The sequence below is a fragment of the Rosa rugosa genome, chromosome 5 (assembly GCF_958449725.1).
Source record: "Rosa rugosa chromosome 5, drRosRugo1.1, whole genome shotgun sequence".
NCBI classification, from domain to species: Eukaryota; Viridiplantae; Streptophyta; class Magnoliopsida; order Rosales; family Rosaceae; genus Rosa; species Rosa rugosa.
This window is the reverse complement of record NC_084824.1, coordinates 27,738,116-27,758,230: the sequence shown is the minus strand read 5'-3', so window position 1 is coordinate 27,758,230 and position 20,115 is coordinate 27,738,116. Positions and strand designations below refer to the sequence as shown.

The window sequence follows — 20,115 nt, the reverse complement described above, 5'->3', positions numbered from 1 at the left end:
GCTGGACCTCTTCTGCTTCTGGGCTTCTGGGCTTCTTCCTGCTACTGGGCCTAGGCTACACAGCTGCTTCTGGGCTGGGCTTCTGGGTCGTCTGTATTGGGTTTCTGGAGGGAGGCAGATGCAGACCGGAATGAGAACGTCAGGACTTCTACTGGTCGGTCCGGGGTCTTGACGGCCGGTTCCCGGATCCTGGGGTGGCGCTGCCGCTTCTGACAAATGGTGGCGGTGATCGGTGGATGGGAAGGATGCGAAATCAGGCAGAAGATCGACAGATTCTTCTTGGAGGCCGGTTCAGTCACTTCCGATGGCCGGTTTAGGTCGATTCCGGCCGGTTCTGGGGGTGGCACCGCCGGTTCTGGTTTCTTGGGATTGAGAGCTTCAAGGTGGGCGGTGGTGGTTTCTGAGATTTGAAGGTTACGAATTTAGGGTTTCAGGGTTAGGGTTTCGTGCTGATAACGTGTTGTAGAGAAACTGAAATTGAGAGGAAATTGTTGTGTATTCTCATTAACAATAGGGGCCTCTTTATATAGAGGATTACAATGTATAGAATCTAAATCATACAAGGAAAGTAATCGTACATTGAATAGGAATCTAGATCCTTCTAATGTAACCCTATTACCACTAGGTCAAGTAACCTAGAGTTTGGACTAAACACAAATTAGGGTTTACTTGAACAAAGAGGAAACTTATGCTACTTAACTAAATGGATTTGACAAGTTTTTTTAGAAGAAACTGGCATTTTTCTACACATGCTGTGTATGTGCAAGTTATTAATTTTTTTTTTCAGAAAATAAAAAAGAAAAAAGTTGGTTATTGCAGAGAAAAGAAAGTGGGAGACAGAAAAGTGGGTTGTGGATACTTTTTTTTCAAATTTTTTTAATAAAAATACCTTTTGTAAATGTCTTAATTATCCTTGTGATTTAATTAATTCTCAAAGTTTATTAATATTCTAGGGTCAATTCTATCAAAATTTTAGATTTTGGCTAACAAAACCTCTTCTCTTAATAATAGTGTAGATATATATATGACAAAAAAAAAATTAACATATGGGCTAAGTTTAGAAATTTGGGGTGGACTACTTTTCAAGATTTAATTTTTTAAACTAAAATTAAGCTACAACTTAATATTTTTTCAAAATTTGGGGTGGGCTACGCCTTTGTTTGGGGACAACAAAATGGAAATTCGGGGGGACCCGGCATATGTGAGGGCTGCCTGTGAAGGAAGCTTGAAGCGGCTCGGTGTCGATTCTATTGATCTCTATTATATGTCAGCATCGGATTGACACCCGTGTCCTCATTGAAGTCACGGTTTGATTTCTTCTTTGATTTGATCTCGCTGCATCACAGACGTTATTAGTTCCTCAATTTCCTCTAGTTTGTGGTTTTCCTAATGGAACTGAGGGCTTAACCACTACTACATACTGTTTTTTTAGCCCCAGCTGCTTCGTATTGAACTGATCAAGTTTGAAGAGGTTGTCAGTGATGAGTGTAAATGGGTCTTTACGAATGTTGTTTTAGTTGCATTGCGTTAAATTAATGATGAGGAACTGGTCCCATCTTGTCAAATCTTTACACTCGGTTTGTGTAAGATGTGCGGTTCTCTGTTATCTTGATGATCAGTGCTTTACAAATCATCTCTTGGCTGTTAAATATTTAGATGAAAGTTTAGTTGCTTTGATGAACTTGACCGGGCAGTAAATATTTATGATTCAATAAATTTAGTTTGATAATCCTCATTTTAAGCATTATTTGGCCCCAGCACTTTCACTCATGTCGTACCAGTGTTACAAGTAAAAATAAGATGATATTAATTAGTACTTGCTGTTTTAACAGTGGACTTGGTTTTAATCCAAGGATTGCCAAGAAAATGAAAAGGATCCATGTCTGCGAGTATCTTCTTAGCAAGCAACCCAACAAACCGTTTCATCTTTGATTGACCCATATTTACTCCAAGCTCCTCCTTTTCCCTCATGTATATATGATCTATGCACTATTATAAGGGAAAACTTGCATTACGGCGTCAGTAGGAGAATGGTAATTAATGTGATTGGCTCTTTTAGTTGAGACTAAGACTAACCTGCATATAATTTTGAATTCTCAGTTTTGAATCAAATGTGCATACCTTCTTCCTCATGTATATGTGATTTATGCACTATTATAAGGGAAAATTTACAATATTATGGCGTCAGTAGGAGAATGGTGATTAACGTGATTGCCTCTTTTAGTTCAGCTTATAACTAAACTGCAGATCATTTTCAATTCTGAATTTTGAATCGAATGTGCACTGTTTGTGAACTTCCATTTCCTGTGTTGGTGCTATCTTGGCATGGCCATATGTGTAGTTGCTTCTGTTATGTTACTCATATATCTAGTTGCTTGTGTTATCATCCCCATATGTATATGATTTATACCCTATGCCTATGTATAAGGAGGAATTTACATTATGACACAACACATATCAATAGAAGTACCGGTTGATTAGCATGATTGCATCCTTTAGTTGGAGTTATATTACACTACAGTCCAGAAATTTATAATCTTGAATCAAAATGGAAAAGATTTGTGACCATTTGTTAAAACACAAAAGCCAGTAGATTCTATCAACCTTCTCAATGAATATCATGTCCATATTTTTTAAATCACATAATGTTATGTATTACCTTGTAGCTTAGTCATCTTTCCCACTAGACTATTAAAATTTTGTTACTGCCATGCATAATTCAGTTATTTTGAGCATGCTCTCCATTTCTGAAATTTCTTTATTTTGTCTTTTACAAGGTGGGGAAGCTCAAGAAGCTAATTGAAGAGGGTAAAATAAAGTACATTGGTCTGCCTCAGGCGTCAGCTTCAACAATAAGAAGAGCCCATACACGAGATGTAGAGGAAGAAATAATCCCTACTTAAGGTAATAAGGCTTGACGGAGACCTAGATTATTATAGAGTACGTTGCTAGCAAATCATTGATATTACTGTGGCATTGGCATTGTTGCATACATTCCTCTAGCTAGGAAAGGGGTTCTTATCATTGATCGGGCGCTAAGTTCATTGAAAATCTTCACAATGATGATGCTCGAAAGGTTGGTTACACAAATATTAATTGTGATATGCATGTGCATTAGATAATAAACATATGTATTATCATCATGGTATGGTTGTGAATGTCTCGTCCTTCTATCTCCTTGAAAGTTCTTAAGTTTGTTGTTGACCTTAGTAATTTCTCTTTGTGCCTCCTGGTTGACTTCATTCAGTAGTGTTTTGTTATTCCAGTATCCAGGCCTTAATGTGTTACATTCAAGAGTATTACTGCCTGATTAAATTTCATAAGCATTCATAATATGCTTTGAGCTGTGGTTTCTGAGAGTAGGTATTGCAATATTTCGTATAGAAAAAATCATTTTTTGCCCTTTCGGTTTCAACGCAAAGACGTTAATGAGAATGTAGAAATATATAGATAAGTCAGGGAGCCCAGCAGCTCTCGATCCTCACTGCACAGAGCAACTACTGAACAAAAGGAGTGCTATGCTATGAATCATAAGAACCTTAGTACAATTCTCAAATATCTTTGAGTGGTAAGAAAATAAGGCTATTGATATGGAAGAAGCCCAAATTCTTTTTCGTACTAAAAGAGTTATGTTCAATCTGCTTATTAGTGCCTTTGGATGTTGTTTGGTTTGATGAAAGTCGTGATGCTCAAATATGTAATCATTGATAGCAGGATATGCCCAGGTTGCAAGCTGAAAACCTAGACCATAATAAAACAATCCTCGAGCGAGCAAGTGATCTTGCAGCAAGGAAGGGATGCAACCCATCTCAGCTAGCACTGGCTTGGGTTCATCACCAGGGAAATGATGTGTGCCCCATACCCGGAACCACCAAGATTGAGAATTTAAACCAGAATATTGGAGCTCGATCTGTCTGTGAACCTGACACCAGAAGAATTGGCTGAGCTTGAATCATTTGCTTCTGTGGATGCTGTCAAGGGCGACCGATATTAGAATGGAGTTAGTACTTGGAAGAACTCTGTGAAAGAAAGAAGATTTGGTTGGAATAGAATTTCATTGATACACTGCCGGATACATATACAAGATACACACCCTATTCACAAGGTAATTAATCCCTCTAATCAAGCTACAATCAAGGAGTACAAAAGGTAATAGATATCTACAGATCATACATTCCTAATACGGAAGATATTCAAGATTAATTTCCTAACACTCCCGCTTAAGTTGGAGAGTGAATGTCTCTAACTCCCAACTTGCGAACCATAAGGATGAAAATTTCCTTTCCCAAAGCTTTGGTGAAGACGTCTGCCAATTGATGTGTAGAACTCACAAATTTCATAACAACGGATCCATCTTGAATCTTATCTCTTATATAGTAACAGTCCATTTCAAGATGTCGAGTTCTCTCGTGAAAGACAGGATTTGCTACAATGTGTAGTGCTGCTTTATTGTTGCAATACAAGAGGGGAGGTTCCTGATGCAACGATCGACACTCCTAAATCCCTGAGAACAACAAGCACCTGTCATTGTTCGATATTCTACTTCAGCTGAAGAGAGAGAAGCTGTTTTATGTCGCTTTGATCTCCATGAAATCAGTGAGGGACCAAGAAAAACACAATAACCTGTGATGGATCTTCTAGTAATCGGACAACTTGCTCAATCAGAATCACAAAAGGCACACAAGCTGAAATCACTCTTAGAGGAGAAAAAAACAATCCTTCACTAGGTGCATTCTTAATATATCGTACAACACGCAGAGCTGCTTCTATATGTAATTTTCGAGGCTGATGCATGAATCTGCTCAGTACATGAACCGAATATGTAATGTCTGGTCTCGAAACAGTAAGATATATTAATCTCCCAACTAGCCTTCTGTAACGAGTTGGATTTTTTAGCACGTCACTTTTATCAGATAATTTCAATCCTTTCTCCATAGGACTATCAACAGGGGCTGCGCCTATTAACCCTGCATCTTTGACAATTTCTAATACATATTTACGCTGAGAGATAAAAATCCCATTGCTAGAAGCTAAAACCTCAATACCAAGAAAATATTTCAAGTCCTCAAGATCTTTAATAAGGAAATGAGTATGAAGGAAATTCTTGAGTGCAGCAATACTCACTGGGTCATTTCCGATAATCAAAATATCATCAACATAAACTAAGATAGCAGTAAAGGACTTACCGTGTTTCTTGGTGAACAAAGAATAATCAGCTCTGGATTGTACATAACTTGCAGACCAAATAGCCTCTGAGAATTTTGCAAACCACTGACGAGACGCCTGCTTCAGGCCATATAATGACTTATGAAGTCAGCAGACTAAGATTTCCTCCTCCTGTCTCCAAAGCCCTGGTGGAGGAGACATATAGATTTCTTCCTTAAGATTGTCGTGCAAGAAAGCATTATTGACATCCAATTGGTGAAGTGACCAGCCACGAGTTGCTGCCAAAGCAAGGAGACATCGAACAGAAATAATTTTGGCAGTGGGAGAAAAAGTGTCATGACAATCAACACCCTCCATTTGCGTGAACCCCTTGGCAACTAATCGAGCTTTGTACAACTCGATGTTTGATTTTATAAACTCAATGGCAGTTAATTGAAGTCTTGCCAACCGGAAGGGGAGTGAGAGTCCAGGTTCCATTGCCTTCAAGAGCCTGCAATTTAGACCACATCTCCTCCTGCCATTCAGGATGAGTGGCGGCTTCTGAATAGGAACAGGGTTCGATGGCTTGACTGATTTGAGCAATGAATGATCTGTGTGCAAGCTTATATCGGTAATAAGATACATAATTGCATAAGGGATAGCGAGTGTCTTTAGTCGGATCTGGAAATAATGAAGATGACTGGTCGGAGGAAGGAAGCGTGACCTATGAGCAGACATAATCCTAGAATTTGACCGGAGGTGCGGTGGTTCGGCTAGAGCGAGGAAAGGGTTCAGCTAAGGGTGCTGGTGGTTCTAGTCAGGGTGCGAGTGGTTCGATTGGGGCTAGAGACGACGTAGGGGAGAGCGTCGGCAGTATGGGTGATTGCGCCGGTGGCAAGATTGCGGGTTTAGATGGTAAAGGTGGTGTGAAGGTTGTGTGGTCGAATGAGGTCGAAGAAGGAAGAGGATTGGTTTCAATCTCAAGGTCAACATTGGGAATAGAGGCAGACTCAATGTTAGGGCTGTCAAATGGAGCTGGGTCGGGTATTGGAGTTGGAAGTGGGCCTAAAGTGGTGCCCGAAGAAGGTGAAACAGAACTGGGCTCGAAAGAGGCATAAGGGAAGATTTTTTCGTGAAAAATAACATCTTGACTGGTGAAAACTCATCGGGTGGATAGATCAAATAATTTGTAAGCTTTTTGTCCAGCAGGATAACCGATTAAAACACATTTGATGGTACGAGGAGAAAATTTATGAGCAACACGAGGATTTGTAGCATAGGCTAAACAACCAATGGTCCGAAGGTGAGAAAAAGAAGGTAGTTGAGCATGAAATTGATGATATCGATTGCAGAGAGAACGCGCTCTCCCCAAAATTAGTAGGGGAGTTGAGCATGAAGTTGAACTAACACCAAAAGGTAAACAACTTTGCTTAGCCAAAGGACATATAGGGCAAGCATTATTAGGATTAACAGAAATATTCAAAAAATTCTTGGCAATGAAATTTAAATGAGAAAGGGAAACATGTCCTAAACGGTTATGCTAGAGATCGGTAGATGAGGTGGCGAGGTTGCAGGCTGGTTGGTTGGTTGTGATTGAAGGAGGGTTGGTCAATGTTTTCTTCATTGCTAAAGCCACCAAGTAGTATAGGCCATTACGCTGCTTACCTAAACCAATCATCCTCCTTGTAACAAGATCCTGCAAGACACACAAATAAGGGGAAAATGTCACCAAACAATTTAAGCCTCTCGTTAGCCGACTAACAGACTTTAAATCAACCTTGAATGTAGGCACACACAATACATCATGCAAATAAAATGTAAAATTCAGAGGCAACGATCCTTTTGCAACAATATTTGCTTTCTCTCCACTAGGCAACAGTACAGGAGGTAGTGAACAATCTTTAGCTCCATGTAAAAATAATTTTGGAGATGAAGCAATATGGTACGTTGTGCAGCTGTCAATAATCCAGTGGTTAGAGGAGATTTCGGACAAACCTAATGGAGTTTTTGGTTTAGTTACTGCTGCATTAGCTTGAGTATTAGCACCTCCATCTTTGACACTTAGAATAGATATAAGCTATTGTAGCTGTGCCTTCGAAATTCCAGACACCACAGATTTTATGTCGGCTTTAGTCAAGTCCTCAGAAACTTGATTAGCTGCAGAATTACGATTATGGCTCCCATCATTTTTAAACATGTTTGATCTCTCGTTTGGGTGACCAGGTGGATATTCAATTAGCTTTAGCAGGTTTTAACAAAATACCCCATGTCTCCACCAGTAAGAACAACTTGGACGCCCTTTATAGGAGCCCAAACGATGCTTATCTTGATCGGTGCGTCGCCCATCTTGTGAACTAGTAAATCGGTATGAACGCTCAGTTTTGGTTGATCGAGCAGATTGACTGAATCGATTGTTTCTGACCGCCATAGCCGCGCTTGTACTGGAGTCTGTGGCATGTGCCGTATTGAGATGTCTTTGTTTTTCTTCTTGGCAAATAGCTCCATAAGCTTGTCTGACTGAAGGAAGAGGGTTCATGAAAATGATCTATCCTTGCACAGCACTGTAGGACTCATTCAAACCCATTAGAAATTGCATCAGCTTTTTCGGTCATGTTGTGCTCCACAAGTGCAAGAAGACGCATCTGTGTAGGAGGATAATTCATCCCATAAACTCTTCAACTTGGTGTAGTAGGTAGAAACTGAAAGTTGTTCTTGTCGATAATAAGCAATCTCAAGCTGAATTTCAAAGATGTGAGGTGCATTACTTTGAGAGAAACACTCATGAAGATCTTCCCAAACTTCACGAGCAGTGGTGTAGTAGATCACGCGGACTGAGATTTCCGAAGCAATGGAGTTGATAATCCATGAATGAACCATGTCTTGCACCGAGACCATGTAGCATAATCATCCGAATGAGTTTCTGCCGAAGGAGGCTTGATAGTGCCAGTGACAAAGCCTAACTTATTCTTGGCATTTAGAGCGATAGTCATTGCTTGGAGCCAAGTTGAGTAATTATCTCCATTCAGTGGTTTTGAAATCCAAACCAAACCTGGATGAAGTAAGGATTAGAGAGATCGGCTTTTGGGGCATCTGATTGAATGAGTTTTTGTTCATCTCCCATGGTGAGGGATTGGCTTTTATAGATTGGAGAATGACGCTACTGCACGAGAAGATAGAGCACAACGGCAAGAGAGACACAGGATTTTAGTACTGCTCTGATACCATGAAAGAAAGAAGATTTGGTTGGAATAGAATTTCATTGATACACTGACGGATACATATATTTACAAGATACAGACCCTATTCACAAGGTAACTAATCCCTATAATCAAGCTACAATCAATGAGCACAAAAGGAATGGATATCTACAGATTGTACATTCCTAATACGGAAGATATTCAAGATTAATTTCCTAACACTCTGAAACTCCACCACTGTCTTCATGGAAAGCCACATATGTATGTGCCTAGATTCTATGAGTTATGTCATAATAATGCCTCTTTGTGGCTTGAGAATTTCATGAATTTGTTTTTTATTTTGAGACCAAGTAGTTTTTTGCGGGGTCACTTGAGTAATATGTTTAATGTCTGTTCTTGAAACATTAGAAAATTCTATATAAAAAATTCAATTTTATAAGTATCCGGGTGCGTATGTTTGGTGGGGTACTAAGATAATGAATTCCTATTTGGGAGGGTTTAGGGAGGTCATGTGTTCAAGCCCTATTAAGGGCAGGGAGGGGTGGGGTTAGAAAAAAGGAAAACAAAATTGTCCAAGTATCCAGAAGTAACAAATCATCTAGGGCAAGTAAAAATTCTAAAATTCTAGGGGTGGGGTTAAAGAAAATAAAAGGATTAAATACTTGTTACTCCTCAAACTTTTCCCTTAAAAACAGTTTAGTCCCTCGCCTTTTAAATTAAACTAGATAGTCCTTATTCTCTCTAATTCTCACACAACAGGTCCAAAATGCCTATTATACCCCTCACTTTCACTTTTTTTTTTCTTTCTTTCTCTTTTTTTCTAATTTCTCTCTCTTTTATTTATTTATTATTATTTTTTTCTACTTCTCTCTCTCTCTCTTCTCTTCTTTCTGCGCACAACGCAAGTCAAAAGCAAAATGGGGCAGGGAAGCTCCAAAGAAGACACTGGTGTTTCTTCAGCTTTAGAGTCGTCCTCCAAAGCAGGAGGATGTGGAGGAGGAGGAAGCTCCAAAATATTGAAGGAAGCAAATTGAAACAAATAAAGTAGAAGAGCTTCCCTTTTCTTAGCTCACAGCAACACATAAATTCCAGTTACAATTAACCTTCAAAACCAGCAACAAACCACCAAACTACAAATCTGACTTTCTTCCCCGTAGCTCTAAACCCCAAAACAGAAGACACCCAAAACCCAATTCAGAAAACAGAGAACAACCCAACCAAATTGGAGGAACATGTCGTGAATTTTGGAGCGGGAGGCGCCGAAGGCAGCGATCGAGCTGCTGCTTGAGGTCGTTGAAGAGGCCGCGCCTATCGTCGAACTTGTGGGAGTTGGGGGAAGGGAAAGGTTGTCGTGGTGGTCGAATTGGAGGAACATGTCCCAGGCGTGACTGCACTGGGATTGGTTGAGGCTGGAGTCTTGTTCGAAAACATCGAGCAGTTGATGGAGAGGGGCGTAAAGGTGAGGTGCTTGATAGACGTTGCGGTGGAGGAACAGACAGAGATGGGTGGCGTCCTCGCTGTGGCGGACGTAGTCGGAGACGAGAAGAGTGAGGGAGTTGGACTGGGCGTGGCGTCCTTAACGAGAGAGAAAGAGAAGCAGAAAAAATAAATTAAAAAAAGGATTAAAAAAAACAGAGAAAAATAATTAAAAAAGAGGAAGTAGGGGTATAATAGTCATTTTGGGCATGTTGTTGACCTGTTGTGTGAGAATTAGAGAGAATAAAGACTATCTAGTTTAATTTAAAAGGCGAGGGACTAAACTGTTTTTAAGGGAAAAGTTTGAGGAGTAACAAGTATTTAATCCAAAATAAAACAAAAACTTGTCTGAGTATTTAGGAGTAACAAACCATCTGGGGCAAGCAAAAATTCTGAAATTCTTTCTAGTTAAAAGTGCTTAAATTGTCAGAGATGTAAATCCAAATCCTCATAGGATGATTACATGCCCTACCATGGAGGCTGAGACTATATCTCATGAAGTCATAGCTCATTACTTCTCTTATTTATCGAAGTCTTTTGTTTGCTTGGATCTATGAGACATGATCTGAGTGGTGAAGTTGATGTATATGCCGTTTCTGTCCTTAATTTAATGATATTACCTCTTTTGTTCAAAAAAAAATTGATTAAAAGAAATTAAAGTATGAAGTATTTTATAAGATATGGAAATACACCAATATAAATAAATAATATTCTTGTAGTTTGATGAGTAGTTTAACTTGTTTGATATTAAAATATTTAATTTTGTTAAGATTAAAAAATTTAAAAATAATTTCAAATTGTTATTTTGCTTTGTTTAAAGCTCGAACTGAACTCTCTTCAGTCTGACACGCTCGGAGATACAGTTGATGAACTCATACGAAGACAAAGTCATGACGAACACGAGGTAGTGACAGTTTCTCTCAATCTCTCCGGTTGGTGTCTCTGATTTGGGAATTAGGGATTTAGAGTATTAGGGCTAATTGTGAAGAATGGTTGAATGGTCAAATATGTCATGGGTTCAGTGTGGTCAAGTATGTTGTATGCAATTTGTGTTCAGTGTAGTTGAGTTCATGAAAAGGGTTTTGATTTTTGAGCCCTTTATTACAACCAATCACATAGAGACACATGTCTCTTGTTAACTAATACGTGTCTGGCAATTTTTTTTAGTATTATTTTTTTTAATTTTTTTTTTTTATAGATTTTAAGGCTTGAGCCTGAACCGTTTAGTCAAAAAAAAAGGGCCCAAATCATACAGGCCGAACCTTGATAGTCATGTCTGAGCTTTCAGGCTAAAATGTCCAGCCCTAATAATTTGTCCACCAAAATTAATTAATTTTTTTCTTTCTAAATATATCGCATCATCAAATGATGTGAGTATGTGACACATATCATCACTTCATGAATTATTTATAAAGAAAACTTAATAGCAATTCCTAATGAAAAAAATCGCGGGTTATAGTTTAAATCGAAAGGGACAATTCTTAGGTTCACCCCTAAGGTGAATGAGCATATTCACCCCCATTGTCATTTAACATATTTTCACTTAATAAATTTATAATCTAATGGTCTATATCTTAAATTATCATTTAAAGATCATCTCTGTAAAAAATCAATCGAATCAAAAATCGTTTAATTATCTAATTGAATAAAGCAAATGGATGGTTCTAACAACACGTACTGCTACTATGATGAACCGTCCATATATTTCATAAAAATGAATAACTAAAAGGTCTTCAATTTGATTGATTTTTTATAGAGCTAATCTTTGTATTACGTTATACAACATGAATGGTTGGATTAGAAAATTATAAAGTTATTATGCATTAATCGCAAGAGAATGTGAATATGCTCATTCTATACTTAAGTTAAAATGCACCATAAAATGCTCATTATGCATTAATACACGAGTATTAGTTTATATATGAAATAGGAAATTTTCATTTATTTTATTATTCTATTATTTTATCAAAGGTTTTATTATTATATTTTATTCTATACTTAAGTTATAAAAATAAAACATAAAGAACAAAACTCAACTAGTGGTGTTAATAGCATTTAAGTAGAACGACATATGATTACTATTATAAGATAGGGATAAAGAAATTTAGAGGACACAACATCTTCTTCCATATGCTTGCAACCTTAGCTACAATTTGATGTGATAAAAAAAATAGATATAAAGTGAAGTAGAGCATTAATCTATAATTTTATATAAAATAAGAGTATTTGTCAAATTATAAGTGGACGGATGAAGAAAGATGATTAAACTTAGGCTTCCGTACCTTATCGATATAGGCATGGTAGGGTCATCGTTCGACAACCCCGGTCTATCCTCTGACATATTTCTTTATCCAGGAACGGAAGGTGCTCAACCCGTGATTCTCTAGGTAGAGGCCTTACAGAGGCTCCCGATACCGACAGAAACAATTTACAACAAAAGTCTGTCTGAGCTACTACATTAAAGATTCTACATTAGATGTATGCATCATTCTAGCCTTTGGCATTGATCAATGTTAAAATGGTGCTATCTTTTCCCAGTAAAAAAATAATAATAAGAATATAAAAAAATCATCTATTTGGATATATTTGGATACCACTATTCAGTCATTCAAATACATAGGATTTAAGTACAATAGATAGTCTGTAGTCAAGAAATATCATGTCCATATATCCCATATGTAAAGGCACAAAAAAGCACTTTCAATCCTAAATTTAGATGAGTTGCTTGAATCAATCACGGGGAACAAATAAACCAAATATAGATATAGCCGATTGGAACAGTGGGAATATGTTTTCACATCTTCTCATGTGGAAACTAAGACAACTAGGTTGATAGAGTAATAAAAGGTGACTCCATTGAAACTTTGCACGGAAAGTCTAGTAAGACAAATGATGTAAGCTAGTAAATACAATCTTATTTCAGATGCTATGTTTCATTTCTTTGGGGGTACGGAGATCTGAATATGTAGATTGAATGAATCATTAGCAATGTTCTAAAAAACGGCCTAGGCGGCCGCCTAGGCGGGGACTAGGCGCTAGGCGGCAAGGAACCACTCCGATTTTGGCCTAGGCGTTTCCCTTAGGCGCTGGGCTACTAGGCGGGCTAGGCGGGGACTAGGCGGGCTAGGCGGTGGTGTTAGGCGGGGACTAGGCGGGCTAGGCGGGGCCTAGGCGGTCGTAAACCCTAATTTATTCTATATTTTGACTTTTTTTATATTTATAATTAATTTTTAGACTTTAAATATTGTTATTTATATTATTATATGTCATAAAAATAATTTAAAATTAAAAAAAAAAAAAACCGCCTAGTCCCCGCCTAGGCCCCTAGGCGCTAGTCCCTGGGTCACCGCCCGACTAGCGCCTAGCGTTTTTTAGAACCTTGATCATTAGTCTCTAATTAGATTTTGGATATGATGGATCTCTGAATGATAGCCTTGGGGTCAGATTTTTAAGGTTGTGATGACATTTCTTTGCTACAAACCAATTTTGAACCGCTGGCTTTGACTTTGGTGTGAATGAATATGCATATTTGGTTTAGCAGTAATTATAAGACTGAAAAGGGATACTCTCCAGCTTGGTTGACATTATGAGAGTCAAGAAGAAGCACAAGTCCACTCAGGAGTAGAAGAAAAATGGGAATGACAAGTTGAATTATGAGCATGATATGACGAAAGCTAAAAATTAAGCCCTTGTCTGGTAAACTAACTGACCTGGTCAGTTTCTGTTGCCTCTGAAAATCACCTCGGCCAGAAAGCCGAGAGATCAAGGAACAAATGTCCTTCTTGGTGAGTAGATTGCGGGGCGTGCCAGCACATGGCCAAAAGGCCAAGTGTGCAATTGTAGTTGTAGTAGATGTAGTTCTGACTTATCAAGCAATTGTTGGCCGAGGAAGGAACTGATTCTCGGCCGATAGTTCGCTGCCTTTGGATCAAGGACTTGATGGCTGAAGGTCGGGTGAATTGGGTGTGGTTGTGAGAGTATGAGTGAATATGAATTGTCTGGTCACAGGGCTTAAGTCAATTGGATCCAAGTAATAACAAGTAACAGTAAAAGTGAACCCGTAACGAATGAAATCTTCAAGATTAATAGCTACTATGCGACTACGAACAGTAAATAACATGATCAAACAAGTAAAGCATAAAGACAATAAGGAGCAAATAAAAGATAATAACAACGAAACTGAAATCTGGAATGGCTGAAAATTATTAACTATTGTTTGAAAGAAAACAAAGAGAACAATTCAAAATCGATACTAGGCTACAAGGAAATTAAAGCAACTGAAATTGTAACTAGCAGAGCAAACAAACTAAGGAAACAGACGGAAATTCTACCTAAGCAAAAGGTAAGACGAAAACAAGAAAAGCTTGATGGCTTGAGTTTCTGGAGTTGTGTGTGTTATGTCTTCTGTCGATGCTTCTATTTATATTGGCTGCTCTGTGACTTGAGCTGATCTCTTGGCTCTTTGAAGTTGAGTGGAATCCGGCCTCCTTCTGGCTCAGTGACTCTATCTTGCTTTGGCTTCAATACTTATCGTCTGCTGACTTGACGCTGGACTCTATCTGGATCGGCTCTGATGGTCATCATCAACGGCTACAATTAATCTTGAAGAAGACTATCTTGGATTGAACTCTCTTCATCGGCAACGAACTTCAATTTGGTTGGACTACTAACTACATCGGCTATTATCTTTCTAAGTTGAGTTCGAGTTGGAAACTGACTAGAGGGACTTGAACAATCGGCCGATGGGCTTTTAGACAATAAGTTTCTTTTTAAATTAACGACTACGGGCCGGCCGATAACCAATGGCCTAACTTTCGAAACTTCCCATTGGCCTTAGTTTTTATGTGACTTGTCTTGGACCAAAATGAATCGTCCAATTATTCATTGGTCAATATTTCTATCTATCGGCCCCCAATTACCTTTTGAGCGGCTCATTGTAATTAGAAATCAATCTAACTATGCACATTAGCTATGTCTGAGTGGACATGCAGATGTGGGTACAAACATTGCCCCCCCAAGTTTCTTAAGCATCGGCGAATATCTCCGAGTGGTTGAGAAATTTGAGTCAACTCGGCCCCCTAATCGACTTCTGAAAACTCATGTAATTATGTCCCACATGACCTCCCTGATGGCTAGAATGTATTTTCTTGTTCGAATGATATTTCGGAAAATCGACTAAATTGGCCTAAGCATGTAACTGAACAAAATGATATTCAAAGTGAGCGGTTTGTGAGTAAGCCAATAAACAAGTTTGAGTAGGACAACAAGTGAATATGCCTCATGGTGGCCAACAACTCAATGGATGCATGTAAGCCAATAAGCATTAATCAAATCGGCCAACAGAAGAATGAAGAGGCAAATCGGCTAATGAAGGCCAACAAATAACGTACTCGAGTTTAGCCGATTGATACAACTGGAGTTGGCCAACAAGTGAGAGTGGCTCATGGAAGCCAACAAGTGAAAAATGCTAAATATCAGCCAACAAACAAAACATATCACTGGAAAGCCAATTTGTAGCTCATGTTGGCCAACACATGAAAAACCTTAAGTTGGCCATTAAATGAGTGGCTAGTAGGAGCCAACACATGAAAAATTTCAAGGAAGCCAACAAAGCTATTTTAGGTAAGCCAACACATAAAAAAAAAAAATCAACTTGGCCAACAATTTTCAAGTTGGCCAAAGTAAGGAGGAGTAAGCCAACACATGAAAAACCTTAGGTTGGCCAATGATCCCAAGTGAGGTAGAGTAAGCCAACAAGGGAGTTCACATTTTTAAGTTGGCCAAATGCATGAGGAAATTCAAGTCAGCCAACTTAAATGAAAGTTGGCAGCCAACCCAAAATGAAAGTTGGCAGCCAACCCAAAAAGAAAGTGGCACCCAACTCAAAAATGAAAAGTTGGCAGCCAACACAAAAATGAAAAGTTGGCAGCCAACACAAAATGAAAGTTGGCAGCCAACTCAAAATGAAAGCAGTTGGCAGCCAACACAAAAAGAAAGTGGCAGCCAACTCAAAAATGAAAAGTTGGCAGCCAACACAAAAAGAAAGTTGGCAGCAAACTCAAAATGAAAAGTTGGTAGCCAACACAAAAAGAAAGTTGGCAGCAAACTCAAAATGAAAAGTTGGTAGCCAACTACCCGTTTCCCTCTTTGATCATTTTTTTTAAACGACAATATGTTGGCTCATATGCATGTAATATGCCTTTGCCCCCCCCCCCAGAGTTTCTTGGTTTTCGGCGAATAGCACATAGCACCGAATAACGAGAAACTTGATGTACACTGAGAAACATGATGTGCTAACCAATGATGCTATATAACTTGTAGGATTGGGTCGGCCAAGCGATGGCTGCGAAAAGGCCTAGAGAAGACAATTATGAAGGCAAACAAAAAAGTATTACCAGACGCGCATTTGCAACTTGAGAATGACCCTCAGGAAACTGGTTGAACCTTGGGAGCTCTGAAAGCTTTATTAGTCGAGTAATGATGATTGATGTATGTGGCTCTATTGTCGGCCGTTGGCTTGTTTTTGTAAACATTTGAATTTTATGGGCCGATGAAAAACTAATTATTTGCTTGCCGGTAACTTATCATAAACATTGTTGTGTCATGTATAGATTATATCTTGTAGTAGGAAGTACAAACGAAGCACAATGGTCAAGCAAACAAACTGATAAAAGTAATAATCTTGTTGGCTTAACTGCATCGGCCAAAATCAAGGCGGCCTAAACATATACACATTATAAGCTAGTGGCCGACTTGGTCACACCATAACTCAGTAGCTCGCGCTTTCCGCATTGTGGGATAATATTTCTTGAGTTTTGGCTTCAGTATCTTCTAATTCTGCTGGGGCTGGGCCGATATCTTCCAACTGTAGTTCTTCTTCCTGTTGTTCTGTAATATATTCCATCAAGTTGATGGCCGAGTTAGACTTGGTAGTCCTGTCGGCCCAATAGGCCAGCAAACGTCCTAAAATAAATCGGACTGCGGCCTTTCTTTCTAGAGAACTTGGGTCTCTAGACATTGATATTGTCCTTGAATAAGTCAACCAGGATTGGACGCTCTGCATCTTACAAAACATCCTCAGTCCCTAGGTTGACAATTTTCTGGGTCGTAACTTGAGTAGGTCGGCCCTTGCTATCTCGTCCACTGAAAGTGAAGTAACCAATATCATCCTCGTAAAACCTTGCTTCTAGTACATTGGTGGAGGCCTGAAATGGGTTATTGTCTGCTGGAATGACCTCAATTTTGTCTCCATGCCAGAAGATCAAAACTTGATGCAGGGAAGAAGGTACACATAAGTTCTGGTGAATCCAATCGCAGCCAAGCAATGCATTATAATGAGCAGATGAATCGACCACGAAGAAAGCCGTCATGTTTGTCTTTTCCCTCACGGTGACATCAAGTGGGAGGATACCTCTTGGCCTACTCTTACCTCCAGAGAAGTTGCTCACTGTAATGTCTGAAGGGAGCAAATCAGATTCAGTTCTTCGTAATTTCTTCATGACGGCTATAGGTAACACATTAACTGCTGCACCATTGTCCACCAAAACTTTCGTTATTGGATATCCCTCTATGTAAGCCGTGATGTATAACGGATTCAAATGTTGAGCCATTTTGGCCGTTGGTTTTGTGAGTACCACACGGCCTTCTTCATCCTTCAACTGGGCATCGACTTCATCAATCTCAAATCGAGGTTGTTGATCGGCAACAAAGTCACCGATCAATTCATTTGACTGACCTGGTTGAGCTTTGAGTTTTGAAGGTAGGACATAAACCATGTTGATGTCCATTGTATTACCTTCTCCTTTTCCAAAGGCCTCGTCCTTGTAAAATGGGGATAAGTTTTCTATGTCAAAAGCTGTGTCATCTCCTATGTCGTAGTCGATTCCAGTTTCATTATCATAGTCACCTTGTTCCTCCTCTTCCCCATAATCGACTTCCTCATCACATTCGTCTCCAAAATCGTCTTGCCTGCCATTGTTTGTGGCAGCACCTTCTACCATTTCCTCATTCTTCAAATACTGATTGAGACTAGCTTGCTCTTTCTTTAATTCTTCAATGGCCCCAGTTGTCAGCTTGGTGGATGCCTTTTCTGTCTCAGCTTGCCATTCAATTGTACGAGCCAGTAGGTATTTGGACAAATTGTCCAATAATTTGCTCTCGGCGGATGTGAATCCATATATCTCAGCAGCCGGATGTTGTTTATGGTAGGTGCGGAGGTAAGCCAGGTCAGCATCGGAAATAGGCAGGTTGTCAGTATTGGCTTCCAGCTTACAATTCTCCATCATTGCCTGATAACTGATCTTTAGGCCGAGGCTAGAATCCTCAGTGATGAGGTATGACTCTGAAGACAGATCCGTTTCCAACATCTTCATCATCGCGCTTTCCTCCTCAGTTAGGCCATAAGTGGCCAATGCTGAATACATCTTATGATATTTCTTCATCATCCCCAGATCTTGATTTGAGAATGGCGGATCTTGTCCTCTTAGTACTCTTATGGTGGAGATTTTCCCATTTGGCGTTTTATCCTTAGCCGCCTTCTGAATTTCCTTCTGTTGTTCGATATCCTTAGCTTTGGCCTCGGCATTCGCTTGCTCTTCAGTTGCGAAGTCTTTCTTTTCTAAATAATCGTCAAGCTCCCTTGCAAGCTGGACCTCTTCTGGCGTTATGCCATAAGTTTCCTCAGCCGAGTGACTTCTATGAAAACATCTAAGGAAATGAAAGTCGGCTTCTGAGACTGGAATTTGAGTGACGATATCCTTCTTTTGGATTCCTTTGCGATGTGCTTGACAAGGCTTTCAAACCAGGAGTAATGAATCGGCTATGGAAACCCTGCCGAATCAGAGCATGATCTGCATCAGAATTTGCTATTATTATATTAAGAATATAATCTTGACTCCTTGGGAGCCCATAGATTGTAAGGGCTGAATGTTTCTGGTGGAACTTTCTCATTGTTTCTAATTAAGCCAACTTAAATGGAGGGTTGAGATGTTTGAAGACCTTAACCCCTCCTTCAGTAAACCACAGATGGGGTAGCTTTGGGAAGCTAAGGACATTTTTAAAATGGTCGCCGATGGTCTCAAGTTCCATAGGTTCTCCTGAATCCTTATGAAAGTCCTCTCTTATTATAGGGGCTTTTCTGTTATCTGCTTCAGTTGAGCGTTTGATTTCCTGCCCCTCAGACCCTTGCTGCCTTGTGGCCGCCACTTCCCTCTGCATGCGTCTCTTTCGAGTTTTTGTCAAAGGGGAAAATGGTTGATCTCTGGCCGCTCGGCCATACCACCTATTGTCATGAGTAACTGGTGGCCGATATGTCCTATAAGGTCTACGGCCTCTATTTCTAGCAAAGTAATCTTGGTCATAAAATCGATCATCTTGGTCAAAACCTGATCGCCGTCGGCCAGTGAAACCGTCAGCAAAATTTCCCTCAAGATCATCATCCTCAAAAGTCAACCTCCTCCTCACCGAAAGTCGTCCGCTCTCGGCGTTTTCAGATTCCTTTATCCTCTTAAAAAGACTTTGGGAAGTTTGCTGTCCTTGATAAAATCCCTTGGGACTGTGAGGGCCAAAAAGCTTAAGTACTTCATCCTCGGCCGAGTTGGCCGTGGGAGTCTCCAATTCATTGCCAGCATGTTTCTTCCCTGTGTCTCTTTTCTTACTTTCCTCACAATTAGTTGGAGTTTTTAACCCAGGCTTTGCCTGTTGATCAGTAGCTAACTCTTGGTTCTTGATTTGCAGAAGATTACTGAGGGTTACCTCACAATTGCAACGGCTGCACAGAATCACAGCACTGGCCGGCGGTGCTTTTGAAGTAGATGACGATGAGGCTTTCAAAGCCGGTGGCATTGTCATATTGTATGCATCCTCATCCTGACTGTCATAAACTGGCTCGCTCCTCTGATGACGAAACATATACCTCCTACGGGCCCTAGGATCAGACAAGTTCATATTAGGCCAATTCCTCCTGTGACCTCTTGGGAAGTTGACGTACACCATGTTGACTAGAAAAGGGTCGGTATCGACAAGATGAGCTGGTTTACTCGTCTCTGGAAACTTCAGCTTTTCTTTTTCGATAAGATCCTGCAATGCATCACGGTAAACCACACAATTGTTAGTGGAATGCTTCCATGAATTGTTAAATTTACAATAAGACTTATTTCTAATTTCATCGGCCTTAGGTATAACATGGCCGTTTGGCAATTTAATTACTTTCTCAGCAAGAAGTTGATCAAAAATTATGTCAGCCTTTGTGATATCAAAAGTGTAAGTGCGGGTAGGTGTCAATCTTAAAGGTGTGCCA

The 20,115-nt window shown here is 39.6% G+C and overlaps 1 protein-coding gene and 1 pseudogene across 11 annotated transcripts; one reads left to right on the top strand and one right to left on the bottom strand.

The window, feature by feature from the left end:
• Positions 1–1,174: 1,174 nt before the first annotated feature.
• Positions 1,175–8,615, top strand: LOC133711478 (probable aldo-keto reductase 2; annotated as a pseudogene).
• Positions 6,467–18,276, bottom strand: LOC133710134 (uncharacterized). 11 transcript variants are annotated; one of them, XM_062136132.1, is made up of 5 exons: positions 14,150–18,276; positions 13,529–13,816; positions 12,101–12,271; positions 7,141–9,917; positions 6,467–6,841 (listed from the first exon to the last, which is right to left on the bottom strand). In XM_062136132.1, the coding sequence occupies exon 1, from the start codon at positions 18,260–18,262 to the stop codon at positions 16,883–16,885; it is 1,380 nt and encodes a 459-aa protein (XP_061992116.1). In that variant the 5' UTR covers positions 18,263–18,276; the 3' UTR covers positions 6,467–6,841; positions 7,141–9,917; positions 12,101–12,271; positions 13,529–13,816; positions 14,150–16,882. The 11 variants fall into 11 exon arrangements, with proteins under 11 accessions (XP_061992116.1, XP_061992119.1, XP_061992121.1 ...); XM_062136135.1 differs by having other exon boundaries at positions 12,101–12,268; XM_062136137.1 differs by having other exon boundaries at positions 12,101–12,263.
• Positions 18,277–20,115: the final 1,839 nt, after the last annotated feature.

What these genes read in the sequence shown, in the direction of transcription:
- LOC133710134 (XM_062136132.1), bottom strand. Translation starts at nt 18,262, where the DNA reads ATGATGAAGAAATATCATAAGATGTATTCAGCATTGGCCACTTATGGC.